Here is a 21,648-nt window from a genome sequence, read left to right as displayed (position 1 = left end):
ACGTGGTTTTCTCAATTGTATGGTTGATTTGCAAAGTTTCTTCTTTTAAGTGATTTGTGAGTGAGTGTTGTAAATTTATTTTCGGTATTTTAATTTTGACATTCCTTTTGTAATTTAAAAAGAGAAGGGGGCAAAATAGGCGTTTCAAAAGAGGACACCATTGCTCCCCCCTTCCCTTATATAATAGAGATTAGAAGCAAATTGATGAACCTACCTACTTTTAAGCAACTATTCTATCAGAATAAGCCACCAACATCCGCAATTTAGGCATAAACCAAAAAAAACTCATCTTCAAAAATGAATTTAAAAGTTTAGGGTTTCGAATTTTTACATTGCACAAAACGTTGTCGTTTTTCTTGTCTTTGTCCTTTGTTGGGGTTGAAACGTCAATGTCAAGGTTGGTGAAACAGTTATGGCGTAGTGACAGAAGTTGGTGAAGGAAAAGTTTGATATTATGGGGTTTTGTTTTTTTTTTTTTGTGGAGTCAACAAATTTTGGAAGGGAAATTCATTAAAAAAAAGTCAACAGACACATGTTGCAAATTCATAAACGGTTGCGTGTAAACTTGACCCATTAAAGGAATTTTGCCTTATTAAAAAATAAATTAGAGTTTGTACTATTGCGAAACAATAGGCCAAAGTTTCAGTAAAAAAAATCCTGTGATATATTGATATTGAATTTTTTAGTGTAGAAGAAGCAAAATGTAACTTAGAAAACCAAAAAATTCCAGTGTCTCCTCCTCTCCAATTATGTCTGTACACCAAATTAATTCCAGTTTTTAGTGACTGGAATTCACAATCCCCCATTTTTATCATCCGACAAAAAGAGAGAGAAGAATCTGACTTAGGAGAGAGAAAGTGAAAAACCGTGTGAGTGGGAGTCGTTAGAGCGAATTCTGCACTCTCGTTCAAGATTTCGATCAAATTCCCTAATTTCATACGGCAGAAATACCCAGTTGATAAAAAGGATTCAGGGTGTGTAATCCTGGAAAACCCATATCTTGGATTTTCAAATTTACGTTCTTTTTCTTGGAATTTTCAGGTATTTGGGATTGATGTTATATTTTTTTAGTTTCTGGGTATTTTGGAATGTTTGTAAGTGTTTCTGTTGTTTTAAGGTTGATAATCTTTTTTTTAAAGCAATTTTTCAATAACATGAAGTGATTTGATCTTGATATTGATTATTTATTGGTTGACTGAGTTGCAACGTATGTATCAGGAAATTTCATGTTGAACTTTTAAGGAAGATATGGCAAGTATAGGAATTGTATTTTTGTTCAGTTTTCTCCTGTTTGTGATGGTTTTATTTAAATTAAAGCTGAATTTAAGAACAAAAATCAGTTGGGAAGTCGACTTTGGACATCATGGGAGCTTTTCTATAGTGTAATACAAGAACCCAATATGTATTTTCTGATCATTTTGGTTAAGAACTGTTGGCAAGGTTGCTGCTTGATGTATTTTGGGGATTTTTATGATGATCTTGAACAGTTTGTGCTGATTAGTATTATAGTGCATGGTTCCCTTTGTGTTTTATGTTTGGTTTTTGGAGTAACGAATTTGTGTCGCAATTATTAAGCTGAATGATCTATGTATTGTTGCTCATTGGCAGCGTAAAAGACATTGGAGGTTGTCTAGGATTGACATGCTGAATGTTGCTTCCGGTGAGTGGGTTAGGGATGAATTCTACAATGGATGACATGAGTCTGATTCAGCAGAGGCATCACTTGGTAGTTAGAGAACTTGGAGTTGGAGAAGAAATTGACTTGGAAATTGGTCCTGGAGATGATGATCCAGCGTTTGCTAATGCTGCTCTTATAAGTGCTCCACGTGAGCCTTCAGTTGACGAGCAAGATGAGACCAAGCAAATACAAATGATGCCGTCTCTCCAAAATGACAGTCAAGAGATGTGTAAAGGTCAGCCAATGAAAAAGAAGAAAAAGGTTGTGAAGCGATGGAGAGAGGAGTGGGCTGATACCTATAAATGGGCATATGTCGATGTAAAGGATGGAACTGCAAGGATCTTCTGTTCAGTGTGTCGAGAGTATGGGAGGAAGCATAGGAGGAATCCCTATGGAAACGAAGGCAGTAGAAATATGCAGATGAGTGCCTTAGAAGAGCATAACAATAGTTTGTTACATAAAGAGGCTGTTAGGTTACAAATGGCTTCCAAGGATAAGATTGTTGTTGATAAACCTATATACGTAAAAGGTAAGTATTTTTGCCTGTCAACGTCCTCTGACTCCTTATATAATTCAATTAGTTTCCTCTTGTGCATTTGAGTGGCTGAATCTAAATTTTCGGGTGAGGATGTTCTATTGGTTCTATAGTAGTTATTCAGTTCTGTGAACTGAACAAGCTTTATAGATTCGTAAGTGAGAAATGAAAATATTGAATTGTTGGTGTTCTATGCTCGGCCTTGCTAGGTTTGATCATCTACCCTAGGTAACTTGAATATCACTTTGAACCATTGAAAGATGTTTGGTGCTGTCTGTTACTAAAATTAATTTCACTTTCAAGGGAAATTATCTATAGTAACCCCCTATATAGGGCCCATTTATCTGAAATACCCAAATTATCCCAAAACTTGCAAAGAAATTTCCAAAGTAACTTTACTTCCAATTCCATTAAATTTCTATAATGCATTTCTTATAACGGAAGTGAGGAAGAACAAATTATGAATGCAAAAACAATAAAAACAGACAACAGATTTACGTGGTTCACCAATTTGGCTACATCCACGGCAGAGAGAGAGAGAATATTTTATTATGAAAGTAGAACAGATTACAGAGAGAACAGAGTGTTTTTCGTAGTGTAAAACCTAGGTTAAAATAACCTATTTATACAAAACGGACAAAAACGCGTAAAACGCGTTATATTAAATTCGTCCGTCCCGCGCCCGCGGGGTATCCCCCGCGCCCGCAGCCTAATATCCCCATTCTGACGGACTTCCTGTTCGCCCGCGGGATCCACCCTGCTCTCGCGGTTTATCGGGCTGCTCCTCAACAACGAATTCCCGCGCCCGCGGGATCGAGCCTGCCCCCGCGGGTTTCCGAGCTTGGCTTGAATTCAAGGCATCTTTTACAAATCTCCACCTTGACTTGAATTCTCTCACAATAACCAGAATACCAGATGCGTTGCTCACAACGCCCAGAATCTCCCAACACCAGATTAGTCCCTAAGGACTCCAGAATTGCCCCAAGAGGGCAATTAACAATCACGAATATTTAGTAAGTCCAAACAGTGTTGGAACTTACTCTGCGGAACCGGCTTGGTGAACATATCGGCAGGATTATCAGCAGTTCCTACCTTCTTCTCCTTAATTCTTGTCTCACTTCTCAGAAAATGATATCTGACATCAATGTGCTTAGTCCTCTCATGATGGACTTGATCCTTTGCCAGACATATTGCACTTAAGCTGTCACAGAACACAGTTGCTTGATCATGATGTAGACCCAAATCACTGATTAACCCCTTTAACCAGATCCCCTCCTTAGCTGCTTCTGTCAAGGCCATATACTCTGCCTCAGTAGTAGACAAAGTTACAGTAGGGTGCAAAGTTGCTTTCCAACTTACCACAGGACCACCAATATTAAACACATATCCAGTCATAGACCTTCTACCATCTACATCTCCAGCATAATCAGAATCAGAATATCCTGCAACTAAGCAAGCCATATCACCTCCATAAATGAGACCAATATCTGACGTACCTCTAAGGTACCGAAAAATCCTCTTCTGCCTGCCAATGCTCCTTACCAGGATCACCCATGAACCTACTAACCACACTGACAGCATGTGCAAGATCCGGCCTAGTGTGCAAACCATAGCATACATCTGACTCCCTACTGCACTAGCATATGGAACCCGACTCATGTACTCCTCCTCAGCCGACTTAGGTGCAAACGCCACAGACAAATGATTATTCGAAGCACTTGGAGTATCTATAGGTTTTGCTGTTGACATGCCAAACCTTGACAATATCTTCTCAATATAACCCTTCTGTGACAAGAAAAGTTTCTTCTGAGCCCTCTCCCTATAAATCTCCATCCCCAAAATCTTCCTTGCTGCACCCAAATCCTTCATTTCAAATTCAGCACTGAGAAGTTCCTTCAATTTCTGAACATCTGACTTGTTCCTAGCAGCTATCAACATATCATCTACATATAGCACTAAGTAGATGAAAGATTCATCTGTCAGCTTGTTATGATACACACAACAATCATATGAGCTCCTATTATAGCATAACTTCATCATATAGCTATCAAACTTCTTGTACCATTGCCTTAGAGACTGCTTTAGCCCATATAAGGACTTCTTCAACTTGCAAACACTGTTTTCTTTTCCAGGAACCTGAAAACCATCTGGTTAAGCCATATATATCTCCTCCTCCAACTCTCCATGTAAGAAAGTTGTTTTTATATTTAGTTGCTCAAGCTCAAAATCCTGATGTGCAACTATTGCTAGTAGCACCCTGATGGAAGTATGTCTGACTACAGGCGGAAAAAATCTCATTATAGTCTACACCCTCCCTTTGTGTGAACTCACTTGCAACCAGTCGAGCCTTATACTTGACCCCTTCTTCAGATGTTATCCCCTCCTTTTTCTTGAAAATCCATTTACAAGTAATTCCTCCCTAAAGGCTTAGACACAAGCTCCCACGTCTCGTTCTTATGAAGTGACTCCATCACTTCCCCCATTGCAGCAAGCCAATGGGTAGACTCCGTACATGTAACTGCTTCCCTATAGGTTGATGGCTCATAGACATCCACCTCTTCAGCAACCTGCAGTGCATAAGCTACCATATCCTTAAACCCATATCTACTTGGAGGTTTACCAAAATTTATCCTTATAGAACGTTCCCGTGCCAGGCTAGGCGCTTCCTTACTAGGCGTGGAAGATGATGGTTTTTCAGAACCAATGTGTTGATGATCATCACTCTAATCCTGAGTGTCTTGCTGCTCCACCTGTTTATCAACACTACCACTATCTGATACTTCGATGGACATCACAGTAGGATTAAACATAGAGTTTTCATCAAAGACTACATTTCTACTAAGTATAACCCTTTTTTCAGACGGAGACAAGATTCTATAAGCCTTAACTCCATCTCCATAACCCACAAACACTCCCCTTTTAGCCCTTGGTTCTAGTTTTCCTTCATTCACATGATAATAGACATTACAACCAAAAACTCGCAAATCTGAGGCTTACCTGACCACATCTCATATGGTGTTTTGAGATTGATCCCAGAATGAGGTCCACGATTTATCAAATTACATGCTGTATTGACAGCTTCTCCCCAGAACCTTCTAGTCATACTAGCATTAGAGAGCATGCACCGAGCTCTCTCTAGAAGTGTCTGATTCATCCTTTCTGCTACACCATTCTGCTGTGGTGTATCTCTGACAGTGTGATGCCTAGCAATCCCTTCAATTTTACAGATTCATTGAACTCAGACAAACAAAATTCCAGACCATTATCAGTTCGTAGCCTTTTGATCTTCTTTCCAGTTTGATTTTCCACTAATGCCTTCCACTGCTTAAAATTATTGAAAGCTTCACCTTTTGACTTCATGATAATCAACCAAGTCATTCTTGAATAATCATCTATGAAAGAAACAAAATACCTGTGACCTCCCAAAGACTCCACGCGTGAAGGACCCCAACAATCAGAGTGGATATAATCCAGAGTACCTTTTGTTCTATGAATGCCCTTAGGAAACTTGCTAAGATGTAATTTCCCAAAAACACAATGCTCACAAAACTCCGTGACCTTATGGCCACACAGAAGATCTGCCTTGGAGAGGATTTGCATTCCTCTCTCACTCATATGACCAAGTCTCATGTGCCATAGCTTGGTCATATCCCCTTTTGAACCTCAGACGATGCAGTAGAAGCTGAACCTGAGATAGTAGAACCCTGCAGAACATACAAAGTACCACGCTTGACCCCCTTCAAAACCTCCTTTGAACCCTTGCAGACATGCACAATTCCACCACTCCCTCTGAAACCCTTACTGTCTAGTAGACTAAGTGAAATCAGATTGTTGGTCATCTGTGGAACATGCCTCACATTCTTCAAAGTATAGGAAATATCATCATGAGTTTGAATCTTGATAGAGCCTATTCCAACTATCTTACAGACTGCACTGTTAGCCATCGAAATATTTCCCCCATCTACCTGCTCATAAGTAGTAAACCACTCCCTATGAGGACTCATATGATATGACGCTCCAGAATCAAGAACCCACACATCACTATATGTTTTCTCATTTGCCACTAGAGCAAGGTCATCCTCAGAATTCGAATTTTCTGCTGCAACAGCAGCAGAACCAGACCCAGATTTGTTCTCCTGATGCTTCTTTTTAGGACATTCCTTCTTCCAATGCTCTTTTTCCTTACAGTAGTTACATATATCATTAGGTTTAGGACCCCCTTTAGAATTTCCAGATTTCTTTAAATTCTTTTTACCATGTCCTTTACCACCACTACTACTGGCCACTAACCTAGAAGACTGATTTTCTGTACTACTACCAGATGCCTTATGGCGCAATACCCTAGTATGCAAAGATGATCTAACTTCTTCTAGGGACACAAAATCTTTACCAACAATGAAAGATTGCACAAAGTTTTCATACGATATAGGTAAAGAAACAAGCAGAATTAAAGCGGCATCCTCATCCTCCACCTTCACATCAATATTACGCAATTCTAATAAAATTGTATTTAATTGATCTTGATGATCTCTAAGAGGCATACCTTCCTGCATTCGCAGACTGAACAGACGTTGCTTCAAAAGCAACTTGTTGGTTAGAGATTTTGTCATATACAAACTCTCTAATTTCAACCACAGACCAGATGCGGTTTCCTCCTCCGCGACTTCAGTGATTATGTCATCTTCCAGACACAACATAATCGTTCAATGAGCCTTCTCCTCCAGAACGACCATCTCAGTGGTGACTGAATCCGTTGCTTTCTTTGCCAACGGTTCCCACAACCCCTGTTGCTTCAATAACGCCCGCATCTTGATCTGCCACAGACTAAAACTATTCCTCCCAATAAATTTATCAATTTTGACATTCATCCCAGACATCTTTCTCACACAGATCGATCACCAAAGCTCTGATACCAGTTTGTTATAACGGAAGTGAGGAAGAACAAATTATGAATGCAAAAACAATAAAAACCGACAACAGATTTACGTGGTTCACCAATTTGGCTACATCCACGGCAGAGAGAGGGAGAATATTTTATTATGAGAGTAGAACAGATTACAGAGAGAACAGAGTGTTATTTATACAAAACGGACAAAAACGCGTAAAACGCGTTATATTAAATTCGTCCGTCCCGCGCCCGCGGGGTATCGCCCGCGCCCGCAGCCTAATATCCCCATTCTGATAGACTTCATGTCCGCCCGCGGGATCCACCCTGCGCCCGCGGGTTATCGGGCTGCTCCTCAACAACGAATTCCCGCGCCCGCGGGATCGAGCCTGCCCCCGCGGGTTTCCGAGCTTGGCTTGAATTCAAGGCATCTTTTACAGCATTGGAGTTGAAAGTTATTATAATTCCACAACTTTAAGTTAAAATTTAACATGGAAACTCAAAGATAAATGATATGTAGGGCCTTTTTTTTTTTAATCTTTGACTGTCATGATCCTTCATAGCTTCTTGTTCTCGTACCGCAATTTCCCATTCAATACCACATATCTTTTGTTAAAAGTTTTGACCTTTCGGGTACCTTGTTCTAGAGGGGATCATGGACCCGGCAGGCTTGGCCTAAAAAAAGTAGCCTATTTCAGGCCACAACCTTGGGCCGAGAAGGTCAAGCTGCCGGACGAAATTCCGGCACCATAACCTACAAATTTGGACTGGGCCAAAATTTAGACTAGTTTTGCGTATTTAAGTTTCCCATGGCTCTGAATTTTTGTCGAAAAGAATAGGGGTCAGCCTGAACGTGGGTCGAAAAGTCGTACCCAATACCCGTACGTTTTCGGGCCAGGCCGGGTTGTGCCCGTGGGCTGGGCCCATGTTGATCACCTCTACCTTGTTCTCGTCCCCTCTCTGTAGAATTCTTTTGTGTGGTACATGAAACAGCGGGAGTTCTTAGGATTCAAATTTAATGCCCAAAACTATCTCAGGCTTTATGGATGATTCTTTTAATAAGAATTTTGGGCACTATACTGTAAGTTGCATATACCTAGGCAAGCATGTCGAATGTTAGCCTTGTGGTGACTACCTGTTGACCTATGTGGAGGCTATGAATGGATAGCCGATATGGAATTATAATTGTTTGCTTTTAAGGTTGCATAATCCGACATTCTTTTAAAGCGAGAAATGAATTTTGTGTTGAATTTTGCTCTTCTGTATAACTGCTCTTTGTGGAGCGTCTGAATGTAATTCTCCTCATCCATAGCCCTTTTTTCCTTTCTTTTAAAGGGGTTGGGGCTTGGATTGAGGGAGAAATGGATGAGAATTAGAATTTCCTTGACACTTAAAGGCTGAATATGAATAAGCTATAAAAAGCTTTGGAATACCTTCGGCACGTGCCTCTAGAAATTCTTCAATTCTACGGGATGTCTTAATAAGATGATTCACTTAGTCATGTATGTCCTATTTAGGGGATAATTTTTGTTGTCATTCCTGGTTCATACAAAATTGTAAAGAATAAGCCAACCTTTTTGCGGTCCGCTAAAAATAAGCCAACCATTTTATTATCTTGGAATAAGTTAGCTTTGATATTATCTAAATTTTTAACAAGTCATCAATTTTTCTATTTTTGCAACTTTATATATATTTTTTTTCACTCTACCCTCTGGTCCTATTCTTGTCCTTTCTTTGGTAGCCACCATCCCCAACTCTAAACCCCGCAATCTCCCTCCTCCCATCCAATTACAACTTCGAAATCCATAAATCGATCCACCGCATACAATCTCTCTCCTCCCCTTCCCCACACATCGCCTTTCTGCTCCCAGAAGGTCTCCTCATGATCTCCCTCTCTCTCCGGCATCTTCCGCTGCTTCGCTTCAGTTTCCGTCGTTTTCATCCTCGCCGACGTGGTGGGAGGGGTGGTTCAGTAAGGTAGTTAGGTTGTTTTGGGGTTTGTGGTGGGTGATCATTTATGCTTGCTGACATTTGAGTGTATTTTTATTTTTGCTTATTTATGTTTAAATTGGATTGCATCGAAGTTTTTCATATAGAATTGTGCTTGCTGCAATGTTGGTGGTAGTTAAAGTTTAACTGATATGGTAAGTTGTATCCAATTTACTTGTTTTAATCAGTAGGATAGAGCATAGCTCTGGAGTTTACATTCTTTTTCATGTTTGGAATTAAGGAGCGCACTCAACATTAAGCTTATATTACCCCATTTGCGAGACTCCAAGGTGGGAAAATTTGACATATCTTCTCTCACAGATGAATCAAATATTTGTGGCTGGATCTTGGATGGATGGTTTATTCATTAAGTTTTGAACTTACAATATTATGTCTATATAATTTGTTATACTCTCCGAGGGTGATGAGCAAAGTTTTCCCCATCACTGGAGATGGATGTATCAGTTTTCCTCAACATTTGGATGGCTTTTTAGAGGTGGTTAGGTTGTTTGTGGTTTGTGGTTTGTGGTTCATGGTTCGTGGAGGTGGTTAGGTTGTCAGTTTTCCCCATCACTGGAGATGGATGAATCAAATATTTGTAGTTGGATCTTGGATGGAACTTTTTTTGTTGTTAAAATACAATTAACTTAAAATTAATAAATTAACGAATGACAAAGTTACATGTGGACATGTAACTTGTTAAAGAGGTTAATAACTAGCCATGACTTGATAAAAACAGAGTTGTCAAAATTTAGTTTATTCCAAGATAATCAAAAGATTGACTTATTTTTAGCGGACGGGGCAAAGATTGGCTTATTATATATATATATATATATTATATTAAATATATATATATATTATATATATATAATATATATAATTATATATATATTTATATATATAGAAGTGAGTTCATATGAGAATGCATACTTATATGAGAAATGAGAATGAATTTTACACGCTATAACTCTTATGAATAAGTAATGTAACTCTAATGAAAAAGTGATGTAACTCCAAAAACAAAATATTTGAATTTTCAAAATTCAAAAAAACAAAAAAAAATTTGAATTCAAAATTTTTTAGAGGGATATAACTCTAATGAATAAGTGTTGTAATTCTAAACCAATCGTGTGGTAGAGATTCATTCTCATTTCTCATGTAAGGAGCATTCTCATGTGATCTCGCCTCTAGATAAGTTTAAGTTCATATGAGAACCACCCTTATGGTGAGAATCGTGAGAACCACTCATTTTTCTTCATTTTACGAAGATTTTGATCATTTCATAATATTTTTGCTCATTTTTTGTTTCACTTATTTTATGGTTTTGCTCATTTAACAATTTTATGTTGATTTATCAACGTTTTTTCTCATTTTACTTTTTTTCTCATTGAACTTTTTTATGCTCATTTTACGTTTTTGTTCTTTTACATTTTTGTTCATTTTACATGTTTTCTACTCATTTTATGTTTATGCTCATTTGTTACTTTTTTTTGCTCATTTTAGGAAGTTTTTGCTCATTTTTAGTGGTTCTCACGGTTCTTACCATAAGAGGGTTCTCAGTAGAACCCAACTCTATATATATATATATATATATATATATATATATAGGGGCAAGATTACATGAGAATGCTCCTTACATGAGAAATGAGAATGAATCTCAACCACACGATTGGATTAGAGTTACAACACTTGTTCCTTAGAGTTATGCCCCCTCTAAAAAATTTTGAGGCCAAAAAAAGTAATTTTTTTTTGAATTTTTTTTCCTTCTAATATTCTTCTTTTGGAGTTACATCACTTATTCATAAGAGTTATAACGTGTAAAATTCATTCTCATTTCTCATGTAAGTATGCATTCTCATATGAACTCACATATATATACATACATATATATATATATATATATATATATATATAATATATATATAGGGGCAAGATCACATGAGAATGCTCCTTACATGAGAAATGAGAATGAATCTCAACCACACGATTGGATTAGAGTTACAACACTTGTTCATTAGAGTTATACCCACCTAAAAAAATTTGGAGCCAAAAAAAAGGTTTGAATTTTGAATTTTTGTTTCTAATATACTTTGTTTTTTTGAATTACATCACTTTTTCATTAGAGTTACATCACTTATTCACAAGAGTTATAGCGTGTAAATATCATTCTCATTTCTCATGTAAGTATGCATTCTCATATGAACTTACTTCTATATATAAATATATATATTATATAATATAATATATATATAATATAATATATATATATATATATATTGATGGCCTTATGTCAATAGATCCATTCTCTAGTGGGTTATGCATTATCTGAGTGACCTGATTTATCATCTTGAACATCCCTTATGCATTAGTGCTTGTAGATGGAAATGACAAGTATCCTGCAGCCTATCTCTTGTTTTCATTTTGTAGACTAATTATTATAATGACCACTAGTAGTTTACTTGGTGTGGTATTGGTCCTTTTGTTCTCTGAGGCTTTTTTCAATCTTTCAAAATCATAATTGCCTTTGCTTGTTCAATTTTTCATTTGGTTTTTGTATGATGTTCTCTACAACATGTAGCTCTAATGTCAAAAACAGCTGGATCAATTGTTGAAGCTGCATTAAAAAGAGATCCTCATGAGATGGAGTTTATTCAGTCAGTGCAAGAAACAGTACATTCCATTGAAAGAGTTATTGGAAAGAATTCTCAGTAAGTTAGTTACACCAGTTAGCCTTTATTATATTTATTTTAACGAAGACCAATTTAAAAACCTGCATTGGTCATGAACTTCTTGTGTTGTTTTTATTTCAGTTATGTTAATATTATGGAACGTTTGCTTGAACCTGAACGTACGATCATATTTCGAGTTCCATGGGTTGATGACCGGGGTGAGACACATGTTAACCGAGGATTTCGGGTGCAGTTTAATCAGGCTTTAGGTCCATGTAGGGGAGGAATCCGTTTTCATCCATTGATGAGCTTAAGTATTGCCAAGTTTCTTGCTTTTGAGCAGGTATAAATTATGCTTACGAATTATTATTCCTTCCCCTTCCTGTCACTCTACCCTCGTCAAAACCAAGACTTAATCGAAGAGAAAGGAGTCTTCTATTTCTGGTATTTTGTTTATTTGTTGTCCAAAAGATATCTCCGTCTTCTATGCTTAATGTTTTTAATCGTCAAAAGGAGCATTTACTGGAGTTCAAGTAAGTTTTTAAATTATGTGGTCATGCAAGTTAACACCTCATATTTCAGACTCTAAAGAATGCTTTATCACCATACAAACTGGGAGGAGCAGCTGGTGGAAGTGATTTTGATCCAAAAGGGAAAACCGATAATGAGGTTTATTACTTCATCTCCCCTGTGCATTAGTTCCTGTTTTTCTCGTATTTATGGATTTTTTCTTTCACTCTTTCTTTCTTTTTTTAAAATTATATTTGCCTCTCTTCGGATGCATGAGCTTATTCCTGTATTGACTTATGTCTACAGATCATGCGCTTTTGCCAAAGCTTCATTAATGAACTGTACCGGTACTTAGGGCCTGATCAGGTAATTTGAAGCCTCTTGTTCCTTGTTTGGTGGCATAGTTTGCTCTTTTTCTTTTATTATGCTTCAAAGTGTTGTCTTTTCTATCTTCATATATAACAGGATCTTCCTTCAGAAGAAATGGGTGTTGGTGCTCGGGAGATGGGTTACCTTTTTGGGCAATACAGGCGACTTGCTGGTCACTTTCAGGTAATGAGTTATGCATTCTTATACTACTTGTCATAAAGATTAGAGGTTTTATGTTCCACTATCTTTTTGTATTTTGTTATCTCTCCTGTACAATATTTTAACAGATAGACATTGTCTCAACGAAGATTATTCTTATTCTTTATCATTCTTGAATCTCGACTCTGTAAAGGAAGGTTGCAATTTGCATACATCTTTTGACCTTTGTTGATCATACTAAGGGGAGAGTGAGTGGGTGGATTGAGGCGTGTTCTGTTTGTTCTAGGGCTCTTTATTAACAAGTGGGTGTCACTCATATTATGTGTTTCTTATGTGACTTTTTGGTCAGATTTGTACTTCAGTAGATCAGTTGTCCTCTCCGGAACAGTTTTTACTTGGAAATGGCATGAATTCAGACATGTAACTTTAAGTTGAAGCTAGTATGAATTGTTAAAAGATCTGATGGGTAGTTGGAGAAAATTGTAGTATTTTGGAAGTAATGCTATGTGGAGGGAGTCCCTACGTAGTATCCTGCTGATTCCCAGTGGTTTTCCTTTGCTGAAAATAACCGTAACTGGAGCCCAGCTCTTTAACTTAGAATTAATAGTAGAAAAGGACTACAATTGAACTCGAGACTTGTGCAATTTCTGAGTCTGGAAAGAGATTAGATTCTAAAGAGAACTGTTAATAAGTTTCTATAAAATTTTCTCAGATTTTAATAATTGGAAGTGATTTACTAGATAGTAGATACTGAAGGGACTTAGCATGTTGATCTGCTATCTGGTGTAAACATGGCACATTGACTTGGCTCACAGCATTCTGCTCACAATTAACAAGCAAGCAGGAGAACTCACTAGCAAACAATCCTAGATAACTATGTATTGACAAAAATTCTAGATTATTTTGTAGAGTAGAAGCCTCTGGTATGAGTTGTTCGTTAAATACACTTATATAGATTATCTTGGTTCATGTTTTATCGTTGAATACTTCCAAACAATAAGTAGTGTCCATGATCACCTAAATATCTCAATCACATAAAGACCATGATTATATGAAGAATCTTAGTTACCAGGTAACCGTCTTTATTGGCACTGTGTATCCTTGAGAATGCATACAATTTGCTTTTGCCCAACTTCTAATTGTTTGCAGCATTTTTCATCCATGGACATCGGTCGTGGAGTCTTTTGACAATCTCTTGTATCTTGTATGTATAAGCTTTTTTTAACACAAATAAATATGAATTCCTAGCTGTCTTTCCTATCAATCAACATCATCTAGTTTGCTGGATTAATGTCTACAAATTACTGTGGCAGAGGCAAATGATCTCCCATTTGGCTGTTACAATTGCTTTCTTACGCAGGGAAGTTTTACAGGATCGCGGGTTTTCTGGTCTGGATCTAGCCTTCGGACCGAAGCTACTGGCTATGGGCTGGTAATGTCATCTATCATTCACCTTATTCTGTGTCTACACTATATTCTCGTAGGGTGCTCTAATTATTGTCTCATGTTAGCTATTAGTTACTTTTTCTTATACCAGCTTATCTCCATAATTTAGTTTCCGAGTTTCAGGTCATCACAACTTTGCATTTTTGGAATCATCAAATTTCTTTTAATCTGCAGGTTTTCTTTGCCCACCTCATTCTAGGAGACTCAAACAGAGAACTGAAGGGATTAAGGTGTTTCTTTTAAATTTTGTATTTTGTTGATGTGAGTACTGTTGTTTTTCTATAACATTGCAATTCCGCGTTTAGATCTAGGATCCTTCCTTGTTATCCTTCTTGAGAGAATCTACGTTATTATGTGCGAAAGAGGAATGAACTCATGAAGATAAACGAGGAGGGGGGAGAGGAAGTGTGATGTTCACACCATGTTACGCAAAAATTATACACTTGAATGATTATTTTGAGATCATCTGTATGCATACATTGATATTGATTTTTCTGTACTTTCCAGGTGTGTGGTAAGTGGCTCTGGAAAAATTGCATTCCATGTCATAGAAAAGCTTCTTGCTTATGGCGCTATACCTATCACAGTATCAGGTACGAAGAGATTGATTCTTTGACCATTTACAACAATCCTTAAGACTGTGTTTGCACTTTGTACTCTCTCTTTTTAACGGGCACTTTGTACTGTTCATACCTAAAGATGTACCTACAGTAGTTATTCACTACTGTAGAATCATGCAAATCTTTATGCTATGATACACTTTGTATTCCCATCTAGATCTCTAGTCTCACTATTTTGAATATATTTGTGCTCATATAAAAAATTAATACTTCATGTTGAGAAATATTTATGTGTTAAGAAGTGGTGTTAGGTTTACTGAGATTAGGATATGGAAAGTCTGATGATTTATTATTTAAATGTCAATGCCATGAATTGCTGAACATGCACCTAGTTTTATTCATTGAACATTTCTCTCAGTTTCTATGTGATAATTTTGTTTTGCATCTATCTCTAGAGTTTGCCTTATTTCCCATGCCGCGGAGATGACTGATGCTAAGTACATCCTCACTTTCTGTCTAATATTCCTTTTTGGATGTCCTGAAATAATTGTCAGGTTTCTAACAATAATATACAAGACATTTGAAGTGCGAGAAATCTAATTATTGATATGGGTAAAATTAATAATAACAGTGAGAGGCATCATTTTACAAACCATGAAGTTTCATTTTTTCCTCTTTCTCTAGCATGAAAATTTATAGAGGGCAGGATCATTTAGTTAACTGCACTAAGCCGGCGGTCATGATGGATCTTCATTTTTTAGTTAATGCTAGCTCGTTCTCGTCTAATTTAGCTATATATTCCAAGATGAGTTTCTGACTTCCATTTGAAAATGTATATGGCCTACATTTGGATGACATGGCCTTATGTTGAAACACTTGTTACAGATTCAAAGGGCTACTTGGTGGATGATGATGGCTTTGATTTTATGAAGATGCAGCTTTTAAGAGATATTAAAGCTCAACAAAGAAGCTTGAGGTCGCTTTTGTTAGCTCTTGCATTCATTCACTGTAGATACCTTTAGCTTCAGTGATATTATCGATGTCTAGGACTTTGAAGCATGACTTGTTCAGTTGCGCTAACAGGGATTATTCTAAAACTTATGCCCGTTCAAAGTATTATGATGAAGCAAAACCTTGGACTGAGAGATGTGATGTTGCATTTCCTTGTGCTACACAAAACGAAATAGATCAATCTGATGCCATTAGTTTGGTCAATTCTGGTTGTCATCTACTAGTTGAAGGTATACTACAGCTTCTGTTGAAGTCAAATCTTTAATCATGTGTGATTCCTGCTGTTACTGATCTATCTGGTGTACTCAGGTTCCATCATGCCTTGTACCCCTGAAGCTGTTGATGTATTAAGGAAAGCCAATGTTGTAGTTGCTCCAGCAATGGCTGCTGGTGCAGGAGGGGTAAGACTGTAAGAATGCATGAATAATTTACTTGCCTTGGTGTTGGTCAGTACGGTCAACTTTGTACCAAAGGGGACTCAAAATATTAGTTAGATTTAGTCATTGATAAAAGAATTAATTTCAGATATTGTCTTATTTGTTTCTCCCCTAAATTTAGGTCTTGTTTGGTTGTATATAGGAAGTCATACTTCCTAGGAAGTTATTTTTTCCATGTATTTGAAATTCCTAGGAAGTGTAAACTTGTGTTTGGTTGATAATGGGAAGTAGAACTTCCTATGGGAAGCTCTACTTACCTAGGGGGACCTAGTTAAGTAACTTCCTCCATTTTGGAGGAAGTAGAACTTCCTAGGAAGTGCAAATTCCCATGGTTTTGCCAACCAAACAACTTCATATACTTCTACTTCCTAGGAATTTGCACTTCCCATGAATTGTTTTGTCAACCAAACAAGGCCTAAGAATTGAGTCTTTACTAGAGGTGAAATCTTTTAAAACAACAAAGAAATGTCGTTGACGCTTGTGAGTTCTGTCTGTGTTAAATTACACTGATGTTTCATGCAGGTCGCTGCTGGAGAACTTGAATTAAACCATGAGTTCAATCTAATGCAATGGTCCCCTGAAGACTTTGAATCTAAGTTACAGGTCAGCCCATATATAGTGTGCTATATTCCTCTTGATATGCCTTCTGTAATTTCTATTTAGTCCAAACAGAATTTTATCAAACAGCTTATCTGGACTTGGTTATCGCCTTTTCTTTTCCTTTTCTTTGTGTTTTTCTTGTTACCTCGATTTATGCTATTAAATATTGATGAATGTGAATACTTAGAGCAGTTGTTGCAAGAAAATGACCAAACTGTAAGTGTAACCACCTTATGAGAACTCTATAATCACCAGATAAATGCTTCATGTTGTCCGTCTCTGTAGTTATATCCAAAGCAATTCTCTTCTGCCTCAGATTTTGGTTTTTACATGTGTTTTCTTGTGCCCAATTTCTTACTCTTTTTTTCCTGAGAGGTTGTAACCACTTTCTAGTTAGAGGCGAGATCTTTCTTTGGAATTATGGTGTTCTTAACTATTGAACTCACTCTGAACTTTTTTTTTTGTGTTTGGGGACTAATTTGCATATTATTATTTTTTTTAGGGGAAAAAAAAATAATATGCAAATTAGTCCCCAAACACAAAAAAGGGTTCAGATTGAGTTCAATAGTTAAGAACACCATAATTCCAAAGAAATATCTCGCGGCCTCTAACTAGAAAGTGGTTACAACTTCCTCTCGGGAAAAAAGGAGTAAGAAATTGGGCACGAGAAAACACATGTAAAAACCAAAATGTATGTTAACTTCCATCCATTTACGATTGTTTATCAAAGAGTACCTAGTTTCTTTTGATTAGGGGATATTGAACTTGAGTGACTACAAGATGGTCAAATAATGCTTTCGTGAAATGTGGGAATGTTCAATGTAGGATAGCATGGTCTGTATCATGGTCATTAGTTTTTGAATTTCGTATTTCATTTCTAGTTGGAAGAATGTGTAAACGTTCATAGCGTTTCTTGCTGATCCACTTCTACATGATTGTGTGTGTTCGTGCTTTGCGCATAAGCGAAAATAAAAAGAAAGTACTATGCTGTATTGAACTATTATCTAGTGTCCCAAATGATGCTATCGGTGAAGAGGTGGCTCCTATGAGATCTTCAATTACATACAATTTGACTGATTTACTCCCTGATATTGCACAGATAATAAAACGTTATGTGAGACATATTATTAAGCTAATTATAATCCAACCTCGAGCATGTAATTACTGTTTGATATCTTGTTGCATTTTCAGCTGAGATTGAAATTCTTTGTGAGATGTTAAATCTATGTTTGCAGGATGCCATGAAACAGACGTACCAGAGAGCTTTAAAAGCAGCGACTGACTTTGGATATGAAAAGGAAAGTCCTGAGTAAGTTGCAATACCAATTACAATTACCCCTTTTTTCCCTCCAGTTTCTCTGGCGTATGTCAATGGTGCTAAGCTTCGGCAATAAATAGAGTAATAAAAAGAATGTGTTTCCTTAAGGTGATGTAGTTCATCCCTTGTTCCCTAGAGAGGTTGGATGACGTGTTGAGTATGCCTTCATGCAGTCCTGGACTTCTTTGAGGTAGGAAGGGAGGAAACAGATGATGGGAACAGACTTTTGTTATTGCAGCAACAATGCTGAATTTGTGTATGATTAACCCTCCCTTACCTGCCATGGACCTGGAGCCTCTCTAGAGTTATTGGGATGCGGAGTTTGTACAAGACCTAGAAGCTTTTAGCTGATACTCGTCTTGAATCCTTAGGCAGATGGTGACAGTGTTGCATGTTCTTTTCCATTAGTGGACCACCCTTTCTCTTCCTAGCAGAAGTGGAGCTTGAGGGGAGGCGGGGAGGGGGCTCTTTAGAGTTATTGGGATAATAATAGATAATAGGTCAAAGTTGTGCATTGGCAAACGTAAAAGTCAAGTTGTTGAATTTATCTAGAAACACAGAAAATATTATCAATTATTCAAACGAGAGTTTGACAATGAGCCACTAGGTTGATAAGGTTATACCATGTAAATCCATTCTAGATAAGGAAATAAGTAAAGTGTATTGAGAAATTGAGATGGTAAGCAATACTTTGTGTGTTCTTGGTCCACGGCTTTGGTAAGCCTAAATCGTTGGTGCTGGTGTTGCTTCTCATGATTTGCAACTTACTAGTCTCCCTCATGCTTTTACTAGTATGGCGTTGCAACCAATGGAAGACAATGTGCATCCTTTCATTTGGCTTCCAACTTAGATTCTCCTTTTGCTTAGACTGGCAATGGGATAACTTGCTGGTTGTAGGTTATGGCATGGCTAAACTAGAACCCCAACACTCTTTCCTTTTCCAATGTCATTCTCACTCTCCACATCATAAAAACCTCTTCTCATACAGAGCATTCATGGTCTTCATGTGAAGTTGCTAAGAGTAAAGTTGGCTTAGGGAGAAAGTCGTTCGACTTCTTTGTGTTTCTACACGTTTCACCTCAAAATTAGTATGCATATATCTTTACTGTGGGTCAACCGTCTTCACTCTTCTTGAATTTTCGATAGTCTCATTGTCTACTTCCCTTCTACTTCAGTTGAAGGGGTGTGATAGTAAATGCATAAATATGTGAATATTTTAATTATGTTTACTTAGTTGTGTATGTGTTCACATTGTATCATGTTAACCATACATATTGTGAACTACATCTCATCACGAATAAGTGATTCTTGCCTACTCAAGCAATTTGGATATAGCTTTTTCATTATTTCCATGTGATCATCCTTCTCTTTGAATGAACATGTCATTTATTGTTATATCATCCTTTATGTTTGATTTAGTATCATGTTTGAGCTAGCAGTCTAGGTTATAATATTTGAAGTCAAGAATGTTGCTTTTCATTAATTGAGGTAAGATGTCGGACTCTATATTCTGAAATACTGTAGGTGTCATGTCATGTGAGCACCCATATGAAGAACGTCAATAGGGACTCTGGAATAATCCTCCAACCCCTAAAATTTAGAAACTCTAGATCCAAATCCCTCCTCCAAATAGCCATTCCCTTTAGAAAACAATTTTTGCCCAATTTTCCTCTGGATGTCCCGTCTTTTTCTGTCATAAAGCGTGCTCTAGCCTCCTAAAAACCCATCTTCAATCCCTTCTCATTTGGTTTTCGATTCGATTTGGGTGATGAAATATAATCGTTAAGTTCTCATCGGCCTTTTCCTTACTGGAATTCGGTGGTCACTAGACTCTGTTGGCAGTGGAGGAGTAGAAACTGTAGCTGAAACCAGGTCACATTAGATTTATGCTTATGAGTAGAAACTATCAGATTGTGTTAGGTGCCAAGCTGCAGATCATGCTCCTGTGGTGCATGTTCAGGTTTATTTTTAATGTTCCTTTTTTTGTTTTGGGGTGGGGGGGGGGGGGGGGGGGGGGGGGGGGGTGGGTGGGGTGGGGTGGGGGGGCTGGGCTTGAGGGGAGGCTGGGGGGGATTTGGTTCAGCACGCCTAGTAATCTAGAATTGTTAACAAAGGAGGTGGAAATAGAGAGAGCAAAGCCCAAAAAAATCATCAACTTACAAATTTGGACAGCATATCTCGACAGGAAGAGGAGAGCTTCTTTTTTTTTTAACGTTTTGACAGATTTCTGCTACATTCGTTAATTATATGGGCATTTAGTAGCTGAATTGCTAGAATAAAATTGGATTCATTTGGATTACAATGCTGGATTGCTGGTGCAAATTCTGTTTATTACCAGTACAGATTTTTTCCGTATTCACCAGTTAGTGTATCTCGTGACCTAGGGATCTAGTTTTTGCATGGATCCACCGTAGCATTCATAATATATGTTGGATCTATATTGGAAAAAACACTTTCCCTAATCCTAGCTTCCTCGTCAAAAGAATAATAAGCTATGCCATCATTACTGTACCTGCTACTTCATTTATGTTTGAGTTGATCTCTAATACATGGGGTAAAGGTTAATTAACAATAAATTGTGTTATTCTAATGTCTTATTTGTCCTTGTTAGGGTTTTGGTGTATGGAGCAGCCATTGCTGCTTTTCTAACCGTTGCTCAAGGTATGACTGACCAGGGATGCGTGTAAAGGAAGATAAGAACTGAGCTTCAGCTGCTTCCTGATGAATTTGCAGTTTGAACCATAATAGTGCGTATTATGGTAGTCTCTGCTTGCGCCTGTTGATAAATTGCTGGAGGGTTTAAAGGTTACTCTTCCACTCTCGAAGAAAGTGGAAGGACATCAAGTAATGACGATGCAGCAAATACTCCAGTACTAAAATCCCAAAATGTTGTAACATACGTTTAACTGATCATTTTCGTGACTATGAGCTTTAGGTAGAATTAGGATCTTGAAAAATGATCAGATGGGTGATGTTTCTCCCGTGAGTATAGTAGAGAGCATGCGTATACATCTGTTTACTTGATGGGTAAATGTGTACTTGTTGGGTATTAGTTGCATTAGTGCAGGAAAAAGAAACATATTGTATGTAATATACTTGAAACAAATCAAAGCTGATGAATGGAAATTAGTTGATCATTTTTTCTCACTACTATAGTAATTTGTTTAGAACTCAACTCTTGGTTTGTAGTTCTTTGACACTCCTAATATTTCCTCCCTCCGCTTTTTTTATTTGCTAAATTGTTGTTTTGGGAAATAAACCATTAATTTTCACCGATTAATTTTCCTAAAGCATCCACAAGAATCATGTACTCCATGGGAAAGCATCTTTATCTTATACTAATACAAGAATCCACAAGAATGGGCATATCATTGCTAGTCTTGAGTCAATCTGACTCTTGCTTTTGAGCTAATACAAGCTCTTTAAAGTTATAAAGTATCGGGGAAGGAAAAATTAAACATCACAATTGTCATTTTTCATAA

At 37.4% G+C, this 21,648-nt stretch overlaps 1 protein-coding gene across 4 annotated transcripts; it reads left to right on the top strand.

Moving 5' to 3' along the window:
• The first annotated feature begins 663 nt into the window (after positions 1-663).
• LOC104903683 (uncharacterized) lies at positions 664-21,313 on the top strand. Of its 4 annotated transcripts, none has more exons than XM_048636911.1 (16): positions 664-974; positions 1,609-2,207; positions 11,666-11,795; positions 11,898-12,099; positions 12,339-12,425; positions 12,573-12,632; positions 12,732-12,818; positions 14,155-14,226; positions 14,415-14,470; positions 14,748-14,833; positions 15,686-15,776; positions 15,872-16,041; positions 16,121-16,212; positions 16,771-16,851; positions 18,084-18,157; positions 20,778-21,313. In XM_048636911.1, the coding sequence occupies exons 2-16, from the start codon at positions 1,649-1,651 to the stop codon at positions 20,851-20,853; spliced, it is 1,923 nt and encodes a 640-aa protein (XP_048492868.1). In that variant the 5' UTR covers positions 664-974; positions 1,609-1,648; the 3' UTR covers positions 20,854-21,313. The 4 variants fall into 4 exon arrangements, with proteins under 4 accessions (XP_048492868.1, XP_010690073.2, XP_010690071.2 ...); XM_010691771.3 differs by having other exon boundaries at positions 664-1,041; positions 11,684-11,795; XM_010691769.4 differs by having other exon boundaries at positions 665-1,041.
• The last annotated feature ends 335 nt before the right edge of the window (positions 21,314-21,648 follow it).

This window comes from Beta vulgaris, chromosome 9 (genome assembly GCF_026745355.1).
Source record: "Beta vulgaris subsp. vulgaris cultivar EL10 chromosome 9, EL10.2, whole genome shotgun sequence".
Classification (NCBI taxonomy): Eukaryota; Viridiplantae; Streptophyta; class Magnoliopsida; order Caryophyllales; family Amaranthaceae; genus Beta; species Beta vulgaris.
Note: the sequence above shows the minus strand (reverse complement) of the source record. Positions and strands in the feature narration are given on the sequence as shown.